Below are 21,594 nucleotides of genomic sequence, written 5' to 3'. Positions count from 1 at the left end.
AGCTACCTCCAAGCACTGGGCACTCGTCACCTTCTCTCCCATAAAACATCTCCAGCCAGTGCATCCTGCAAGGGTCACAGATTGTGGGGCCCAACAAGTACCAGCGGCTCCCAGCAGATGGGTGGTCATATTAACTACGAGAGTTAAGTCCTACCACACCAAAAGGTGGAGTCAATGTCAGGAAAAAGCCACAAGAACAGAGTGTTGCAGGATCACAGTGATGGCTGCCCCATGCACCTGCTACACTGCGTGTGTGACCAGCTAACCACTCATGTGTCTATACTGATGACATTCATGGAGCAGATCTCAATCTGCCTGACAGTTTGTAAAAACACCCAGGTGGGAAAAGCATGCTACCCAAGCCAGTCAGTCCCACAGGTGAGCACAACACCATTTCGCTCACTCAGGACTCCACCACATGGAGTCACAGGTGTGGGAAACCACAGAAGCAACAGACAGGCATGGCCAGGACCCACGAGCGGCCGCCAAGGATGCTTGTGGCCTCGGCTTCCTGGGGGGGGGGGCACATCCCTATGAGGCCTTGTACACATGGCAGGCTGGCCAGGGGGCTGAGGAGAAGCAGCTGCTGGCTCTGACCCGGAAGTGCAGGCCAGGACAGTAGGGTGGGATGTCAGAGAAGGTGGCCCAAATCCATGCACGGTGGCGGGCAGTGACTGGCGGGGGTGTGGGCGCAGCAGGCTCTAGAAAACACATTTCTATCACAACCGAAGGTTCTGCATAATCCTCAACTGTTAAACAGGGGCTACAAGGCCCAGCATGATGGCTCAATGGCTAAATCCCCACCGGCAAGTGCTGGGATCCCACATGGGCATCCATTCATGTCCTGACTACTCCACTTCCCATCCAGCTCCCTGCCTGTGGCCTGGGAAAGCAGCAGAGGATGGCCAAAGCCTTGGGACCCTGCACTCACGTGGAAGACCTGGAAGAAGGTGCTGGCTCCTGGCTTAGGATCGGCTTAGTTCTGGCCACTTATAACCATTTGGAAAGTGAAACAGTAGATGTTAGATTTTTCTGTCTCTTCTTTTCTCTGCAAATCTAACAAAAATTATATTTAAAAAACTATTTAATTTGAAAGGCGAATTAGAGAAGCTTCCATTCACTGATTCACTCTCCAGATGGCTATGATGGCCAGAGCTGGTCCTGGCCAAATCCAGGAACCTGAAGCTCTCTCTGGGTCTCCCATGTGGGTGCCAGGAGCCCAGATATGTGCGCCGTCCTATGCTGGTTTTCCAGGGTCATTAGCAGGGAGCTACATTGGAAGTGGAGCAGCCGGGACTCAAACCAGTGTCCTTACAGGATGCTGGTGTTGCATGTGGTGGCTTCAAACTCACTGTGCCGCAATGCTGGTTCCTGCACGCCACTTGTGATAGCTCAGACTCACGTAGTTATGCAGCGACCACAGCTGACCTGCACAGGGCTACATAGCAATGAGAAGTTGCTGTGAGGTCAGCTGCGGGGAAGCAGGGCACAGTCAGGCAGCCACAGGAGGATGCACACATACTCGGCCGCCAGGCTGCCTCGGACTCAGGGTCTACTCACGCTTCCTGCTTTTGCCACGCCTGGCACATCCTTGGGGCAGGCAGGAGGCTGGCCTCACCATGCTGTGTGCCCAGCCAGGCCCTACCGTGTGGGGTTTTGGAGCCAGGTGCCTGAGGTCTGAGTCACTTGGTGAGACTGTTCCCTAGCTGTGTGCTCGTCATCTGGGAATAAGTCAGCAAGCTCAGCTTGTCCTTAGTAAAGCCAGCAGCTGCTCAGCCTCTGCTACCTGCTCACAGCCTGTGGGTGGCACCAGGCATGGCGATTCCTTCAGGTTCCAGAAGTTTTCTGCCAGGCCACCAAAAAAGCCTTAATGGCTCAGAGAGCCAGGCAAGGCAGACAGATCAAGAACACTTTCCCATGAGGCATGGCCAACAGCTGAGTGAGCCAAGCATGCATTGGTCATGCATCAGGTGGCTGCAGGTGACAACCACTGGCACCTCCCTGGAGGCTCAGCCCCAACCTGCAGTCCAGTGGCCTGATTCTCGTGTGGGCCGGGGTGAGAGGGCGCTGACCCGGTGGCATCTGCTGCATTTGCCTGTGGCCCTACCTGTCAAACATCAAGTCACCACATGTCTACCTCTCTCAGAGCTCCGGGATGTCCTGGTGAAGGGCAAGCTTCCTTGCCTTTAAGAGTGCCTGGTGGAGCCGTCGGCTTAGGCTGGACATGACCTGAGACCAGCCTCACTGCATGGAGCAGACACTCAGCTGCAGAGGGGAACCCACCCAGAGAGCAGAGTCAAGACACAGGGCTGTGCCAGAAGATGCTGGAAAGGCTGGACGTGGAGCAGATGGTAAGGACAGACCTCAGTGCCCTCGTCTCTGTGCACCCATGTCACCATATGCCACAGAGGACGTGAACACAAAACAAGAGCAAGGCTCTGGTCACACTGGCTGAGAACATGGAGGCTCCAAGGGCAGAGAGAACTGCAGTCTGGCCCAAACTGCCGGGTGAAGGGGACAGCAAAGTTCCACAGCGGATTTTCAGCCCACAGAAAGAAGGTACTTGCTAAACAAACCAGAACACGTACTCTACACTCAGGTCACCCAGAGTTTTGAGTCCTGGGTGTCCTAGAATTTTCTGTCTCATCAGGGAATTGCTGGAGTCATCCTGGGGTTGCATTTCAGGCTGCAGATGGGAAGGGTGAGAATACCAGGGGTGGAGGTGGGGTGGGATCACAGTCCCAGGCCCAGGGAGCTCCTTTTGGTGCCTGGAGCCCTTTGCTTGGGGGTCTCTACTCTCTCTCTTGGGCTCCTTATTCCTCCATCCAAGCTAGCACAACCTTCAAGGTGGGACAGCCAAGACTTAAAAACACATGGTCCTCTCCTAGAACCTGAGCAGCCAGAGCAGCAGGACAGCCCCCACATCACACCTCCCTGGCACCAGACACCAGGAGCGAGACTGGCGGCCCAGCCGGGGAGGGCTGCACCGGGATGATGGGGAGGCAGCAGGTGCAGTCCATCAGGGTCACAGGTGGCAATGGGAGTCAGAGAAGGACAGGAACAGGCAGATGACACGGGCATAAGAAGATGAGGGAGGGGAGCTGTGGGGGAAAGGACTCCGTAGCAGCTCCTCTCAGAGATGGCAGTGGTTTCTGGGACCGTGGGGTTACAGGTTCAGCACTCTCCCAGGGCACAGGGTGCAGCTGGAAGAGGCTGGGCTCTGCAGTCAGACCTATTGGAGTCCCTGGACGTGGGCACAGGAGGTCAGCCATGAGATCCTTCATAACTTGGATAAGGCACCCCTCTCCCTTGCCAGCACACACACACACACACACGGTTAAATGAGGAGGCACACACGCACACACAAGCGTTTCATGTCAAACACTAGTGCCCCTTCTTATCCAATCAAAAATAAAACAAACCAAAAAAAATTAGCATCTACTCATCTACTCCCAGGCCATATAGCACCACTGCCACTCTTCAAATTTATTGGTATTCCCAGACTGAAAACTCATCTTGGGGGAGAAAAAAGTTCTGTGCACACTACAGGGAGTGTCAATAACTGGTTTCCTAATCTGAAAGTGAGTTTGTGGTAAATGCCCTTCTCTGAGGTCAGGAACAAGATGACGGATGCTAGTTACGATTGCTTCCACAGAACAACATATAGCACAATAAGGCAAGAAAAAGAAATACACTGTAAGAATTAGAAAACACCAGCTCTGCTTTTAGACCAGAGATGGCCTCCCCAAGAAACTGTTGAATTTATCTGGACAACAAGACGCTGGACTGTATGCATAGGGCATGCTTGCAATGAAAGAAGCATGACTGGATTTGAACTGCAACATGCAACAAGGTGGAGGAATCCACCATGGGGGGAGGGGTTGGGGGAAACCCAGAGCCTATGAAACGGTGTCATAAAATGAAATGAAATTTAAAAAAGGAAAAAAATAAAATAAATAAAATAAATAAAACAAAAAAACCCTCAAACTGTCTGAATCTGCAGATGATGTTGAGTTGGCCTGGAGAATCAGGAAGAATCTACAAAGAAATCTACAAAGACTATAAACAAATATAGGAAGGTTACTAGATATAGGATTAATCAAGGTTAATCATATTTCCTAATACTGTAACAGAAAGAAAATGAAATTTATCAATACCACTTAGAATTGCATCATAAATCAAATGCCATGGAGTAAACCTAACTTAGATGAATAGGACTTCACACGGAAAATGATAAAACAATGTTGAGGAAAACTAGAGGTGACTTAAATAAAAAAGGGGCACATCATGTTTGTCTGTAGAGCAGAATATTCAGACTGTGATGCCTCAAATTTTCTACTTTGATTTATAGCTGCAAAGCAACCTCAGTATAAACCCCACCAGTCGGTGTGCATGCAGACGGCAGCTGGCCATCTGATTCTTGAACATGTATGGGAATAACACGGGCCAGGGAGACTTCCTTTCAACAGTGCCACATGGGAAGTGTAGCTCTGAAGACAGCACGGTACTAGCACGAGAATGTACTCAAGACACATCTGAGTGCGAAGCTCTGCTTGAGTTACCACTTACAGCATCCCATGTCAGAGTGCAGGTTCAAGTCCTGGCTGCTCTGCTTCCAATCCAGCTCCCCGCTCTGCTCCTGGGAAGGCAGCAGATGATGGCTCCAGTACCTGGAGTCCTGCCACTCACACAGGGGATCCCACAGAGCTCCTGGCTCCCCAGCCCCAGCTGTTGGGGCCATTTAGGGGAATGAACCAGCAGATGGCAGACCTCTCTGCCTCTGTCAATGTGCCTTTCAAGTGAACGCATAAGTATTTTAAAGAAAAGTAGGTGAAAGGTTTGGGGTGACACTCTGCTGCTCAGGCCTGGACCAGACATGCTCTCACATGCTGCTGGTGACATGCAGCAGCCTTCCACTGCCACACACTGCACAGCAGACACACATCACTCACACATCACACGCATCACAGAAACCACATACACACCAGACACAAACACTACACACGACACACACACATCACACGCATCACAGAAACCACATACACACCAGACACAAACACTACACACGACACACACACATCACACGCATCACAGAAACCACATACACACCAGACACAAACACTACACACGACACACACACATCACACGCATCACAGAAACCACATACACACCAGACACAAACACTACACATGACACACACACATCACTCACATCACAGAAACCACATACACACCAGACACAAACACTGCACAGCACACACATCACACGCATCACAGAAACCACATACACACCAGACACAAACACTGCACAGCACACATATCACTCACAGCACAGAAACCACATACACACCAGACACAAACACTACACATGAGACACACATCACACACATCACAGAAACCACATACACACCAGACACAAACACTACACACGACACACACACATCACACACACATCACAGAAACCACATACACACCAGACACAAACACTACACACGACACACACATCACAGAAACCACATACACACCAGACACAAACACTACACATGACACACACACATCACACGCATCACAGAAACCACATACACACCAGACACAAACACTACACACGACACACACATCACAGAAACCACATACACACCAGACACAAACACTACACACGACACACACACATCACACGCATCACAGAAACCACATACACACCAGACACAAACACTACACACGACACACACACATCACACGCATCACAGAAACCACATACACACCAGACACAAACACTACACACGACACACACACACACATCACAGAAACCACATACACACCAGACACAAACACTACACACGACACACACACATCACTCACATCACAGAAACCACATACACACCAGACACAAACACTACACACGACACACACACATCACACACACATCACACACACATCACAGAAACCACATACACACCAGACACAAACACTACACACGACACACACACATCACACACACATCACAGAAACCACATACACACCAGACACAAACACTACACATGACACACACACATCACATGCATACACACACAGAGCATGGTGAAGCAGCTTCATTTCACCCCTGCAGCCCCATAGCCAGTCTCTCTCTCTCTCTCTCTTCCTCCCTCTTCCCTCCTCTCTCACCCCCACCAAAGACGTGCATGAGCAGAATTACTTCCACCTAGAAGCTGACTGGGGAATGCCAACAGGATGAACTATAATGTACTCATACAAAGGCAAGCCTCACCGCACGGACAAGTGCATCAATGCCAGATACAACAAATGGACCAATTCCCACAGACACAACACTGAACATCTCCTTCACATCAAGCTGAGAGCTGTGGGTGCTCACCCGTGGTGTCCTTTCAGGAGGAGCAAGGTCCCGGGGCTATCATGTCCTACCCCTTGACCTGGCTGTACTCGTGCTATTGAAAAGGCAAATGTACAGAGAGAAAGGTCTTCTCTCTCCTGGTTCACTCCCCAAGTGGCCTCAATGGCTGGAGCTGAGGCAGTCTGAAGCCAGCAGCTTTTTTCATGTCTCCCACATGGAAGCAGGGTCCCAAGACCCTAGGCCATCCTCTATAGATTTTGCAGGATACAAGCAGAGAGCTGAATTACCGGTAAATGGAGCAGCCGGGATACAAACAGGGTCCACACGGGCTCCTGTTGTTAGCAAGGCAAGGGTTTACCCACTAGGCTATTGCGCTGGCCTCTGTATGTTCCCTTTCCAATGCTCCTTGTGATGTGTGCACTATTCTCCATGCAGGGAGAAAGTTTATGGTGAACACTATGTGCAAGGGTTATGATGTTATCTGGGGGGTGGGGGCAGGGGCAGTGCTGTGGCACAGGCTAAGTTTTCACCTGCAGCACTGGCATAGCATATGTGTGCCAGTTCAAGTATCAGCTGCTTTACTTTCCATCCAGATCTCTGTTAATGACCTGGGAAACAGCAGAGGATGACGCAAGCCCTTGGCCCCTGGCACCTGCATGGGCGACCCTGAAGGTGCTTCAGGCTCCTGGCTTCAGACCAGCACAGCTCCACTCACTGTGGACATTTAGGGAGTGAACTAGCAGATGGAATATCTTTGTCCCCCGCCCCCTGCCCCTCTGTAACCCTGCCTTTCAAACAAAAATAAATAAATCTTAGGGAGACGGTTCAATTACTTGGGGCCCTGACCTTATGTGAAAAATCAGGTTGGAGCTCCTGGCTCCTGGTTTTGCCCTCCAGACCTGGCTATCGTGGTTGTCTTGGGAGTAGACCAATGGATGGAGGATCTCTGGCTTGCACTGTTTCTATCTGTGTAAATTTTAAAGACAGTTCACCACAATGTGTTCCTAGTAGACACCTGTTTTCCAGTGCCTAGCATGAAAGAGCACAGTGGAACTGCTCAGTGCCTCTACATGTGCAGACATGAGCGCTGTGCCTGCATGGGTCCTGACAGCAGTGGGGCTGTGGCCGCAACAGGCTTCCCACTATGGTAGCTTTTGTATTTCCTCACTCTGATCTGTTCAGGCCTCAGAAAGCTGGCTGGCCCACGACCTAGTGGTGTTTCTGAACGGTTAGGTGCTGAGGCTGGGTAGCTGGGCAAGCTCTGCTGGGACAAGCCCATGCATGGAGACACTCCTTTAAGCTCCATGCCTCCTGGTTCTCCCAGGAGGTGGGGCGAGGCTGCTGCCTGGACACAGTCGACTCGGATCCCTCCTGTGGCTTGGCACTGCAACTGGTAAGACAGCTGCCCCCACACCGGGAGTGGCTGTGCTGTCCTCACCTTGCTGCTCAGTTTCCCCTGGCTGGGGCAATGTGGCACCACTTCCAACACTCCATGTCCTGTGGCTGAGCTGGGATCCAAGGAGGACACAACCGGACCGACCTCTTGCTCATGGCTCGCCTACGGTCAAGCATCTTCAGGGAATTGTTCCTGTCTCTAAAAATGGGAGTGTTTGTGAGGTCGCAGGTGAAGCAGCTGCTCGCTTCCCACAGCAGAGTGCTGGGTTTGAGTCCCCACTGCTCTGTTTCAAATCCAGCTCCCTGCTAATGTTCCTGGGGAAGCAGCAGACGATGGCCCAACCACTTGGGCCCTGCCACCCGTGTGGGATACCCGGATGGAGTTCCCGGCTCCTGGCTCTGGCCTGGCCTATCCCTGGGTCTTGTGACCATTTGTGGAGTGAGCCAGAGGATAGCAAAGCTTGCTGTCTCACTCTCTCTTGCTTTGTCTTTCCAATCAATCAGCCAGCCTTTAGAATGGGAATGGTTGTGTTGTGGTCTCTTCCTCCTGCAGGGAACGACAGATTGCAGTGGGCTCCCAGGATAGTGTGAGTATGCTGGACAGCAGGGGCTGGGGGGCGGAGGGAGGGCACGGTGCAGATGGCCATCAGCGTGCAGTGTGAAGCTGTCCTGGAGTCTGGCACTGCCCACAGGAGTCTGGCCTGCACGAAGCTGATGCCAGTTGCAATGCTGGCTGTAACGGGTCCCAGCAGCTGGCCCCTGTGTGCAACCCCCGTGGACACCAAGGTGGCAGCCGCTCCTGGGAGCCTGCCCCTGGCTCTTTTTTAGCATCTCACCTCCAGCCTCAAGGCCCTTCTGCTCCCCTGGGCCCTGCTTCTCTCCTCCTCAGCCAGGATTCACCAGGAACATGAAAGGTATCCTGGGTCCTGATCTGGCAGTGTCTGTGGGGTCCCTGAGGCTCTTACTCTCTGCCCTGAACAGCTCTTGGGTAGCATGGCCGCTGCGCAGCCTGGGGAGCTGGCGGCAGCTCCCAGGGCAGACAGAAAGCATCATTTCCATGGCACTGGGGAGTGTCAGTGCTGGTCTGAAGTTGTCAGGGCTGCTGGGAAATATTCCCTCTGCTTAAGGTGGGTGTGGGGAGGGGAAGGAAGAGGGAAATAAGTCAGTGGAGAAAGAGACACACGACATGTGGGACTCCAGCCAGAAACTGCCTGCTCTCTCCTCCCCAAGGCTGGCAAGCCAGGACACTTATATCCTCTGTCTGGGACCCTAAACCGGCCCCCTACAGCGTCTCTGACCCATCTCAGCTGGGGCCACCAGAGGCACTGCTCCCTGACAGTGCCTGCACATGCTCCTGGGTCCTTACGCAGACGGTGCCCTGCCCGCAGAGGGCAGCTCCTCTAGCAGGCGACCTGGGCTTTGGTGTGAGGATTCCCTGTTGCTTGGCGGGGCCTTGTCTAGCACTGGGCTACAACCTGAGATGCCCACCCCCGCATCCTTCCTTCCAGAGTTTCTTCCTAAGGGTCAGCCTTGTAAGGGCTGTGACTTGCCCTACCTTTTCCAACTCCCCTCGTTTATCCTTCACACCCCCTCTTGTCTCGGCATCAGAGAAGCAGGCAGAAGGATGGAGCCAGGGACTGCCTCACCTCCGCTCCAGGTGCACACAGACATGGACGGCACCTGGCACAAAGTGATGGCCCGACTGCTCAGACACTCGTCAGAAGCAATACAGGGAAAGGCCAGTGCATCACTGCACAATGTTGTGACAGTCCCTGAATCTCAGTGTCGGCAGGATGGCAGAGTTGGCGGCTGTTGAGCAGGGAGTGACATGCTATGTAGACTGCATGGGGAACTCCCTGAGGCCTTGTCAGTCCTCCTTTCCCACACCCAAGCCTCTCTCCCACCTGCTGTCCAGGCTTCTGAGCCCTGAAACTGGAGTTAATGCAGCAGAGTTTGCCTATGTGTGTGTGTGTGTGAGTGTGTGTGTGTAAGTCTGTGTGTGTGAGTGTGTGTGTGTGTAAGTCTGTGTGTGTGTGTAAGTCTGTGTGTGTGTGTGAGTGTGTGTGTGTAAGTCTGTGTGTGTGTGTGAGTGTGTGTGTGTGTGTGTGTAAGTCTGTGTGTGTGTCTAAGTCTGTGTGTGTGTGTGAGTGTGTGTGTGTGTAAGTCTGTGTGTGTGTGTGAGTGTGTGTGTGTGTAAGTCTGTGTGTGTGTGTGTCTGTGTGCGTGCACTGGGTGGGCTACGGGAGGAAGAAGATGAGGCAGTGGTGTCACAGTGAGTTACTTAAGTAGGCAGGAAGAAACATTAGACTATACTTTGTCACTCGGGCAGTTAATTCATGTGTCCTAAGAGTGACAGGGGTACAGGAGTGAGGCTTCAGCCTCCTCAGGGACTCTGCCAGGGTCTGTAGGACACCTGGCATACTGGCACCTGCTGGCCTTGGCCATCTGGACCAGGTGCTGCATACCTGCTGAGTGGGAGGAGGAGAGGGCGCCCAAAGCCAGGGCTTGGGTCTGCAGGGGCCTGGGCAACCACGAGCAATGACTATTGGGTACTTTACACACCACACCTCCACGCTACTGCACACCCACAACCCTGTGAGCACCCCCCATTCCCTGGACAAGCTACACCATGATGAGCACGAGGGCCTGCCATGAGCACGACTAGCTACATACAGACGTGTGATGATAAGGCGGCAGGAGGAGCTCCTTCCTTCAGGCTAAGTTGCCCCTTCACTTCTGGGGTCCACAGAGACCAAAAAGCCCTGAATTTGCCAGAACAGCCCCTGGAATAGGCAGGGATGTGCAGTGTGGCTGTAAAGGCGCAGCACGGACTTGGGCATCTGCGAGACGGGAGCCTGGTCCAGGCTCTGTTCGCACATGCTGGGACCTCAGCACGTTAGCTTCTGAGCCAACCATTCATGGCTTTATTTTTCAGTTTGTAATTACAACAACCCTAAAACCTCTCTGACCCCCCAGTCTTATCTCTCTTATAACCTGCACAGTTAAACAATGCCCTTGAATGGTTTTAGAATGCAGAGACCTGGCTCAGGCCCGTGCCCAGGGCTGGTGGGTGCGCTTGGGCAGGTGGCAGGTGGGAGCTCCCCTCCGTGGGTGCCTGACAGCTCATCAACCATGGATGCCATGAGCCAAAGTCCAGTCCTGACGCCACATTTGGCTTTCAAGAGTTAGTCTGACAAATCTAAAGGTCTTCATGACTATGGCCATGTGTCACTATCAGGCAGCTAATGTAGGCGATGATATTACCACCATATCTACAGAGCAAAACCACATTTGTACAGCCTCTCCCGTCCATGTCAGGCCTTTAGCCGTGGAGACAGTGCTCTCTGACGTCAGGTGTCATGACCCCCCATCTCCCTACAAGCGAGAAGGTCACGCTGGCAGGAGCCACGACCCTCCACTGGCCACTTGCTGCCCTCCGCAGGAACTGCCATCCCCTGTGCCTCCTTATTATCAGGCATCAACTGGGTGCAACACCAGCAGGACCAAAATGAACAGAATGCCGCCCTGACCCCAGGACACAGCCTGTGGAAGGAACTGACGGAAACTGAGGATGACAACAGACATTGGGCTGACTCAAGGCCTGATGGGCAGGACGGGAGCCTGGGGGAGGCACATTGGTTTCAGCTCTGGTTTTATTACCAGGGATATGGGGGCTTCAGCTGAAAGCAGAAGAAGCAGGGGTTACCCAGATGGGCAGGGAGGGGGCTATGCGGTAGATTTTTCAGAAACAGGAAGTGGCCTGCACATAAGGAGAGCTGGTGTGGCTAGGAGAGATGGCACATGGGGGTAGGGCAGACTGGGTCACTGAGCCACATGGCTGGGGCAGATGCCCAGTCCTTTCTTCTGACCCACAAGCCTGGGATGGTGGCATCGGTGTTTGTTCAGCCCAGCAGCCGCAAGCCTAGATCTACACCAGTGGGAACCAGCGAGTCTCTACATGTTGGCTAAACACACACGTAAGAAGACCTATGCTATAAATAATACATTTAGCTTTCTGGTTCTGACAAGATGGCAGAGTGAACTTCTATGGGTTGTTTTTTTCCCAACATGAACACTAATATACCAATATAAGAATAAGAGAAAATGACTCAATTGGTGTCTGACTTGCTGGATTTAATATCCAACCAGGTGAAGTGTTCTGTAACTAAAGACAGAAGGTGGCTTTGGACCCCTGGATGGAGCCTTGTGGTACCTGCTGGGGCCTTGCACCTGCTGGATACAGATCTGTACACCTTTTGAGAGATGCTAGGACAGTTCAGGGTGCAGGGCTTGACTCATGAACCCGATGCCCTGCAGGGCAGCTCCTTTCTCTTTTCTGAAGACCTCAGAACTTTGCCAAGGTCTGCCTGAGAGCTGCAGCTCTAGCACAGAAATAGCCAGGACCCAAGCCACAGTAGAGAAGGACAAGCGCCAGGCCTGCATCCCTTGGTGCCCAGTCAGGGATAGCCCTTTGATGGAAGGAAGAGGCGGGATAAAGCAGAGCCAGCAGTGGGGTCACGGGGACTGCCCAGGGATGGGAGCTGGTGCTGAGGTCCCAGAGATGACAAATGCTGCTCGCTGGGTATGCGTGTCTAGGGCCACTCTGTTGGGAAGGGAAGGACCTTTGGAGGGCCGGTCTCAAGCCTCAGTGCCAGCTCAGAACACCTTCTCTGCTGAGGACTGAGCTCAGCCAATGGAGGTGAATGCGAAAATGATTACAAACCCTGCCCAGCACAGAGAATCAGGGCTTTCCACGGCGAGTTGTTCCAAACCACGTGCCACGGAATTTCTTGCACCTGCACATCCTGTCTCTGCTGCTGTGGACTTCTTGTCACTTGGCCAGCGATGACATGGACCCCACAGGGCCTGGTCTATACATACTCATTGCCTAAGTGCCACCATTATGCTAACACCTGCATGCAGGCACTTGAGGGATAAGGACCCTTCTGGGGGACAGAGGAAGGTGGGCAGAGGAAAAGCTAGGCTCAGGTGCATGTCCCAGGCTTCACCCCACACGACGAGGAGCCTGTCCTTGAACAGAGCTGCTGCCTGCAGTCAGGGCTGCCAAAGATGTGCCAGCCCCTTCCCCAGCCCACTTGGTGCAGCCCTGCTGGCACCAGGGCACAGGAAGCCAGGAGCTGAGTGTCCTCCTTGGAAGGCAACGCAACCGACACTGTGGGCATCTCATTTGCTCAGTGGCTGTGACGCACCATGGACAATCTGTACATGTCCTCACTGTGTTGTTGTGTTTCCACTTAAGGAGAGACAGAGAACAAAAATGAGGGTGCATCTGTTGGTTCACTCTCTAAAGATCCTCTAAGACCCAAAGAAAACCCAAGAGGCTGTTCCTGGACATAGGAACTGTCAATACCAGATGCCGAGGAAAGACCGGTGCCCTTGTGCTAGTCAAAATAACCCTGCAAAGGATGAAGCCAGAACTGGAGTCTGCAGCACCCCTGGGTCTCCATCAGTCTTTTTGCTGCCACAATCTGTGAGCAGGGTGCTGCCATTCACCGAACCCCAGCAAGCACCCGCAAGGTGGCACTGCTGGGAGCAGGGCAGGGTGACAACCTTGTGGCTCATGGCTCACATCTTTTTCTCCCCTTAATGCCTGCTTGGGAAACCAGGCACTTGTCCCCTTCAGTTCCTGGATGCTGGTGACCATGAACCCTATCTTTCTGCAGTCAGTATTCTGGGAAGTTGGGATAGTTGTTCTGGCACAACGCATTAGAAACTTTGGGGCTGTCTTCAAGAAAGAGCCAGGCCAGAGAGGCCACGGTGGCACTGCAGGACACCTGCCCCACCCCTCCTTTGATTCAGTGATGGGGACTAAGGCTCCATGGCAGTTTACTGCAGCAGCATCCTGAAGATACAGCACGAAGAGCAACAATGTCTTGCCACATTGTAAACAGAGGGTGGGTGGGAGGGCACCCATGAACCCACATTCTCCCCCGCAGAGTGAGAGTTTCTGAGGATGATATGAGTGGTCTTCTGGAAGGTGCTCTAGGAAAGTAGGCCTGTTAGCACATGCGGGTTTACTTCCTTCCTCTGGACACAATGAGGCAGTTTATATTTTTAACAGGGAGACCAGGCCTTGGTCCCAAACGGACTGACAGCTTGGGACAATTGTCTGCTCCCTGAGCGCTGTGACAATGGTGACACTCCCTCTCCCAGCTAAAGTTTCTTTAGTGCCCTACACCTCCACTTCTACAAATACAACAGTAACAATGGATCCCCCCCATGGGCCCAGTGTGGTAGCCTAGAGGTTAAAGTCCTCGCCTTGTACGTGCCTGGATCCCATATGGGCACTGGTTCTAATCCCGGTGGCCCTGGTTCCCATCCAGCTCCATGCCTGCGGCCTGGGAAAGCAGTGGAGGACGGCCTAAAGCCTTGGGACCCTGCACCCACGTGGGAGACCCGGAAGAGGCTTCTGGTTCTTGGCTTCAGATTGGCGCAGCACCTTGGGGGGTGAATCAATGAACAGAAGATCTTCCTCTCTGTCTCTCCTCCTCTCTATATATCTGACTTTGCAATAAAAATAAATAAATCTTTAAAAAATAAAACAATGGAGCCCTCCCCAGGCTGCTAGTAGAATTAAGCGGGGTCACAAAGGTAAGCTCCCTGGGGCCGGCTCAGCGGCCACGGCCCTCAGTCACCACCACCATCTTCACCATCAGGGCCCACTCCAGGGCATGTGGCCATGTGCCACACTTTCACAAACAAGACACAGTCAAGAAGGGAGCGGTCTGTAACGAAGTAAGGAGGGGCTATAAAGTGATGCTATAAAGTGGGCTCCCTTTCCAAAATGCCCAGGGATGGAAATCTGCAAGTACTCAAGTACTGAAGTGTCCCAGCTGCAACATTTTCAAATGTCACAGCAAAACCCATGGTCACAGGCACAGTCTAGATAGGGAGGCACTGACTACCACAGTAGAGCCAAGCAGCAGGCAGCGACGGGAGGCCAGGACCGCCTGGGGAGGGCCCTGGAGACAGTGGAGGCAGTGGGAGCCTGGGACGGGCTCTGTCTGGGGATGCACCTTCTAACACATCACAGCTGCACAAGAACTTCACCTCCTGCCTTTGGTGGCAAACCAGATGGGCTTGAGGTGAGAACCCTGCTCTGTGCCAGCTGTTATCTAGCTCAGTGGCAGCAAGGGCTGACAGCAAGCTCCTTACTGTTCTCTCCTTGGTGAGGGAAGAGCAGCATCAGAAAGCGACAGGCTCTCCTATGGGACAGGGTGTCAAGGAATGCCTGGCTGCGGCGTGGCTTACTTGTTGCTGTCGCGGTACTCATAGATGTGGCATCCTTGAGGCATTCCAGTCTCGTGGTCCAGGGTGAAGGCAAGCTTTAGCTAGACAGACAGAAGAAAAAAGTTTAAGTTCTAGGCTACATGTTCTGTTCATCCCAACAACTGAGAAAAAAAAATTCCAAAAAGTCAAGTTGGCAAAATGATGTTCCCTCCAGCAGACACGTGGTGTGGAACCCAGGAAGTGCCCATGTGTGACAGGGTCCCTGTTGTGGATGGGGACTGCTCCCAGGACTCCATGTGCTTAAGCAGCATGCGGCAGAGCCCATGCTTAATGCCAGACCCCGAGCTGGCTGAGGGGAAGGGGCGGAGGTAGCTACCCTGGATTGGGCAGCGTGGCAGAGCCTGACAGCAGTGAGACCACACTGCGGGTGAATATGTATCTCCATAACATTCCGAAGCAAAGGAAAGCCATGAACAAACCCGCATCTCTCAGAAAGGTGCTGATGACTGACCCCCACGGAACAGGGATGTGGGAAGGAAGGTGAGCAGGTGGGGCAGGTGCGACAGGGCTCCTCTGAACACAGAGCGTAGCATGCAGCAGGAGCTTCAGAACAGACAGGAGGGCTAGCGATGCTGGACCCACACAGGTGCTGCAGACACGGTGCCTTCCTGGTCATGTGGGGCTCCAGTACAAAGGGAAGACTCTGCCCTGCCTAAAGGAAGAGGTGGGTGGTGGATGGTTCTGTTCTGGAGAACTCTTTGCAGCTACTGTGAAGACGGCAGAAGGCTGCAGTGCGGGCAACAGGAGCAGGCAGCAGGAGCGGGAGGCTGCGGGAGGCAGGCACGGGGGAGGCAGCGGGGATGCTGACAGGAGTTGGAGCTGGAAGTAAGGATGGGTGAGCTGCAGGGAAACGAACCATCAGATCCACCTCAGAAGAAACTTTAGCAGTAGATGCAGCAGGGCAGCCTGACAGATTTGATTCTGAAAGTAGTGGGGGCAGAGAGGGAGAACTCAAGGAGGGTTCAAAGTTTTGACTTGGGGGACCAGTGTGTTGGCTCAACTGGCTGCTCATGCTCTCACATGGACACTGGTTCATGTCCTGGCTGCTCCATTTCCCATCCAGCTCCCGGCGTATATATGCCTGGGAAAGCAGAAGAGGATGGCCCAAAGCCTTGGGACTCTGTATCCACATGGGAGACACAGAAGAAGCTCCTGGCTCCTGGCTTCAGATTGGCTATTGCGGCCACTTGGAGAGTGAACCAGAGGATGGAAGATCTTTCTCTCTGTTTCTCCTTCTCTCTGCAAATCTACCTTTCCATTGGAAATACATAAATCGTAAAAAAAAAAAAAAAAAAAAAAAAAAAAGGAATAAAATAAACCTTGACTTGGATACCCAGAGGTGTGTGTTGTACTGCTGAGCGGGAAGACTGGCTGGGGGCACACAGGGCGTCGGGAGCCTGAGTGTAGATGTGTGATTAGGAGCGGTAACTCCTCAAGCTGTGTTCGCCCATTGGACTGGGTGGTCCTTAGGAATGTGCTCAGGCAGGGGCAGCCTCACCGTGCTCAGGCAGGCCCTGTGTGGCCTGCAGGAGTGCAGGGCAGGAGTGCAGTCTGAACGGCTCCAAATGGGGAACCAAGGACTCCAATCGCAGCTTCACCGTGTTCTTAAGCCACCAGGGACACATTCGCGAACATGAGCTGCACATCAGGAGGCTAACGCGATCACAGCCGTTGTTTTCGTAACTGCAAGGCTGTCAACCCAGCTAATGATCTGCACCATTAGATGCTGGACACTTTTCTCCTTCCAGAGGACAAGCTGCTCGCAGGAGTGGTCTGTCCTCTCGCTGACCCAAATGAGAACACAAAGCCGGAGGAATCTGCTACCTCGGAGCCAGAGACGCCAAGTCAAGGCACGCTCCCCGCCCGCCACTGCTCGGGGCTGCTTGGGCCTCTCAGTGAAGCAAAGCATAATTCCCTTTAAGGAAAGCCCACTAGCTCGAGTCTCTCTCCTCTCTTTGCACCTGAGCTCTGACCTATATTCCTTTTTTTTCCTCTTACATTTAAAAAATGCATCACTTAGAAATTTTCATTATCCTTGGACTTGATGCCAAAAGCTGTGGATTCAAATCCAAGCAGGCACTGATGGTTCAACAATTCATCACAAATAGAGGAGGCCAACTTTTACACACCAAGAAGTGCTCTTCACTGGAAAGATACTAAAGGAGCAGCACTCACAGAAAGATCAGTACAATGCTCTTCATGTGTGGAACAGCAGGCAGCTGATCAACGGCTTAGAAAGGACTTTCACCAACCTAGGAGAACACCTGGGATGATGTGGTACGGCAGGAGGCACTGTTGCATACATGCCATTAACATGACATGACAATGAACAGACTGCATAGAAGGAAAACCGGTGGGAAGGTGAGGAAGGTGAGAGTGCTGTCCTCAGGCGCGACGGCTCAGGGGACTTCACAATCCACCACGAGAAGCACTTACGACTTCACACTGAGCAACAGACTATCCTCTTGGGGCCAATGCTGTGGTACAGCGGGTTAAATCACTGCCTGTGATGCTGGCATCCTGTAGGGGAGCTGGTTTAAGTCCTGCCTGCTCTACCTCTGATCCAGCTCTCTGCCAATGTCTGGAAAAAGCAGTGGAAGATGGCCTTAAGTGCTTGGGACCCTGCCATCCATGTGGGATCACTGGGTGAAATTCCTGGCTCCTGGCTTGGCCCGGCCCTGGCTGTTAGGTTCATCTGGGGTGTAAACCAGAGGATGGAAGATCTCTGTTTGTCTCTGTAACTCTTTCAAAACAAACAAACAAATCTTTTTAAAGATTTTATGGTAATATTTCCTAAAGATTTATTTATTTATTGGAAGAGCAAGTGACAGAAAGATACTTACATACAACACAGAAAGAGATCTTCTATTCACTGGTTCACTTTTTGAATGACTATTGCAGTTAGGGCTGGTCAGGCTACAGCCAGGAACCAGGAACGCCCTCCAGGTTTCCCATGGTACCCGGGCCCATCTTTTGTTGTTAGCAGGAAGTGAGATAAAAAGCAGAGCAGCCATCACTTGAGCTGCTGCTCTGAAATGGGATGTTGACCATGCAAGTGGCAGCTTAACTCCCTGCACCACAACCCTGACCCCAGTTGGTGACTTTCACTTCCTTATAGAATCGTAAGTCCTTTGGGTTTTTGGAGTCCCCGTACAGCTGGTCTTTCACAGGGGCACTTCTGCATGTCCCACTGGCCATAAGACATGAGCAACGTAGCTTCAGGGTCTTGGCCACTTCCTGCTCCTGGGAGGACTGGGCTACCAGGCTGGGGCCAGCATGCGAGGCAGAAGAGCAGGCTGGCAATAGGGGCTGTGTTGGAGCCGGGAGGAGGCTCCGAGCAAAAGACAGCTCCTCTCAGCCAGGCAGGCGGAGCCTGGGTGGGAGGAACAGGCAGACCCAGAGAACAGTGGAATGGCCAGTGCTGTGGCCTGAAAGCAAGATGAGGTTCTGGCCCCTGGAACAGCAGTGAAGTTCAGAGAAAGCAGAGACATGACCTGTAAGACTTCTAAATACACACTTTGAACCCCAGCAGTGACATCCGAAATGTGCCTCCCATTCCTAGTCCTCTCTGGGTCTCCCACGACTAAGTGACAAACAAGTAAAAAGAAGAATCTGTGCTTGTGGGTCAGGGAGGCATTGTAGGGAGCTGCTGGGCTTGAGGACTGGACTCTCCAATACTCATACAGATGTCTTAACGTTGATGGGTGACGGATGGATGGTGGAGACTTGATCTGGGGGCAAGTCCTCAGAGGGTGGTTCTCATGAGAAAGTTGATTAACTGAGGTCAAGTTCTGCCAGCTTCCTGGCTTATCAGGTGATTTTTCTTTTGCACCTGCCATGACCAGTCTCAATCAGGTACAAGACTATGGGCTGCCTGATCCTGAATGAAAACCTCCCAACTTTAAGCAGAAATAAACTTTTTGGTCCTGGCACAATGGCTTGACTGGCTAATCCTCCCCATCAAGTGCTGGTTCATGTCCTGGCTGCCCCACTTTCTATCTAGCTCTCTGCTTGTGGTCTGGGAAAGCAGTAGGGGATGGCCTAGGGTCTCGGGGACCCTACACACACATGCGAGACCCAGAAGAAGCTTCTGGCTCCTGGCTTTGGATAAGTTCAGTTCTGGCTGTTGCAGCCATTTGGGGAGTGAACCAGTAGATAGATAGGATCTTTCTCTGCACATCTGCCTTTCCAGTGAGAATAAATAGCTCTTAAAAAGTAAAAAAAAAAAAAAGCTAACTAATGGGGAATGTAATTCCCACAGGTAGGGTGGGCTTCTCAAAGTCTATATACATGAATTCAACAGTAGGTGAGGCAGGAGAGGCGGGGCTGGGTGGAGCAGCACGGGGAAGCACCTAGGACGGCAGAATGCCTCCGAAGCCAAGGCTGCCTCCTGCACTGGGACCGCAACCACTTGAATCAGGTATTACTATTTCCTTTGATAGATGAGGAAGTTGAGGTTGAGAAACGTTAGGTAATTTGGCCAAACCACAATGAGAACTACAATCTCAACCCAAACCCATAGCCTTCCCCTGAAGAGTATTACAGGCCCTGGTGACGGCCTGAGTGTGAAGCCAGTGAGATGTGGGGAGGCAGGGCAGGTGGGACTGCTCTGTCCCCAACAAGGAGGAACAGTGGCTTTGGGGGAAGAGCTTGCTCTCTGGGCTCCCCAGGTGTCCAGGGGTCAGAGAGGAATAGTGGAGAGTCACTGGTTAGGGGCTGCAGGCTGTGGTCTGGGCTGCAGGCTGTGGGTCTGACTTTCGAGATGGACAGTCACTTGCAAGCTCCCAGAAGTCAGAGTGGAGATTCAGAGGTGGGGTGGAGGTGGCAAACCCTCTGTGAGAGGTCTGAAATTGACCCAGGAAGAGGACAGAGTTTCCTAGCATGGCAGTCCACAGCAGTGTCTGCAGGCGCCTACCAAGTGCAAGGTTTCGTACATAATCCAGAGTCCAGTTGGTCCCTGGAGCAGGCATGTCTTCCTGCTTAAGGAGACCCTAGCTCCTGGGAGGTGGTCCTTGAGTTTAACTATTCAAAGACACACAGCTTTCCTTTGGCTCTCTGCCCAGTGAAGCTAAAGCCAGATTCTATTCCCATGAAGCAACAAGGAGTTACGGGCTAAACTGGGAAAGGGTGGCCAATCCCGTGTGCCAGGAGTCCCCTTCCTGTGCTCAGGGGTACGGCTGGCCCACCCACACAGCCACACACGGCTGGAGAAGGTCACCTGGCAGGCACTACACCCTGAGTTAAGGAACAGATCAGCTCAGAACCTCTGGGGCTTTAGAAAATTCTGGGCCTGACTTTGGGAGGGCCAAAAAAATGAGGTTACAAGTTTAGGAATACCCTGCCATGCGCACAGCAGCTCCCAGATGGCCGCTCCTGGGCTGCTGGATTTTGCCTGCCCGTATCCTGGAAGGCTCTGGCAGCGCCAGCAGTATAGGGCAGCTGGCTGTTCCCACAGGCCGCTCACTGACCAAGCAGTGGACGTGGGAGCCACCTCAGAGCGTCCCTTGCAGGGGTGGCCCGAGAGAGGTCGCTGGTCAGTCGCATGTTAGTTCTCTGGCTGCGCCTGCTCTGGTTCAGCCCAACACAGCCTCTCCGGGAGGCCTGGGAGCTTGCTTCAATCTGCTAGCTATTAGGACTCGGGTTCAAGTACGGGTCAAGGAGCAGCCTGGGAAGCCTCCAGTCTCCCCCTGGTTGACTCTTCGCCTCACAGGCCACTGGCCTTGCAGGATGTCCAACTCTCCCTGCAGCCGACAGCAGCCGGGGCTACCCCAGGCCAGGCGTTTCGGGGACGCTACGCCTGGCAGGCTGGATGAGCACAGCAAACTCCTTCTACCAGGGGTTCTGGATTTGTCATTGAAAACAAAAAACCACCTTATTAGAAGGAACTCTTCACATTCGCCGAGGTGATCCTGAGTTTTTCTTCCTTAGTTTTCACTGTTTGCTTTGGATTTCCTAAGCATTATTCCTCTTTTTCCATCTCCCTCTTTGCTTTCCTTTATAAGACAAAGATGCTGTGCACTTTGCTTAAACTTGGTTAACAACGAGTCTATGGACATGGATTAAATTTCTTTCTCCTAAGTCCACTGAAGTCTTTTTGGACTTGGAGAGAGCTTTTTAAGAAAGAACTTGCTCATTCAGCAGGATTTGCCTCCCCGCCCCAAGCTCTGGTTCTGACCTGGAAAAAAATAAGAGTGAAAAAGAGCAAGAGAATCCTGCCATCCTGACGCTCAGCGGCGCAAACCGCAGAGAAGGACCTTGCTCCAGTAACGTAATCACCGAGATTTCTGGCACCTTGGGCTTTCAAGAAAAATACATCCATCCGCTGGCACGGGGGCCCACCGAGCTCAACCCTGCTCAGCATGGAGTTCCTGATCAATCAGTGTGGGAGAGGTTGCAGCTCTGAGCAAAGGACGCCTCCCTGCAGCGCCGCCGGGGTGCCCCGCGGCCAGGCTTTCACTTCAGGCCCCTTCTCAGGACTCCACAACACCTCATTCCAGAGGCTAAAGGCGACAGGATGAGGAGGTTTTCTGGCCCAGAAGA

At 52.7% G+C, this 21,594-nt stretch overlaps 1 protein-coding gene across 3 annotated transcripts in view; it reads right to left on the bottom strand.

Annotated features, from left to right (window-relative positions):
• DIS3L2 (DIS3 like 3'-5' exoribonuclease 2) overlaps positions 1-21,594 on the bottom strand; it is a 371,962-nt gene that overhangs the window by 14,498 nt on the left and 335,870 nt on the right. For all 3 annotated transcript variants that reach the window (XM_058665113.1, XM_004577199.2, XM_058665114.1), the window contains exon 14: positions 15,016-15,095. In XM_058665113.1, the coding sequence (XP_058521096.1) occupies positions 15,016-15,095 (80 nt within the window). The remainder of the gene's footprint in view (positions 1-15,015; positions 15,096-21,594) is intronic.

Source organism: Ochotona princeps, chromosome 5 (genome assembly GCF_030435755.1).
Source record: "Ochotona princeps isolate mOchPri1 chromosome 5, mOchPri1.hap1, whole genome shotgun sequence".
Classification (NCBI taxonomy): domain Eukaryota; kingdom Metazoa; phylum Chordata; class Mammalia; order Lagomorpha; family Ochotonidae; genus Ochotona; species Ochotona princeps.
Note: the sequence above shows the minus strand (reverse complement) of the source record. Positions and strands in the feature narration are given on the sequence as shown.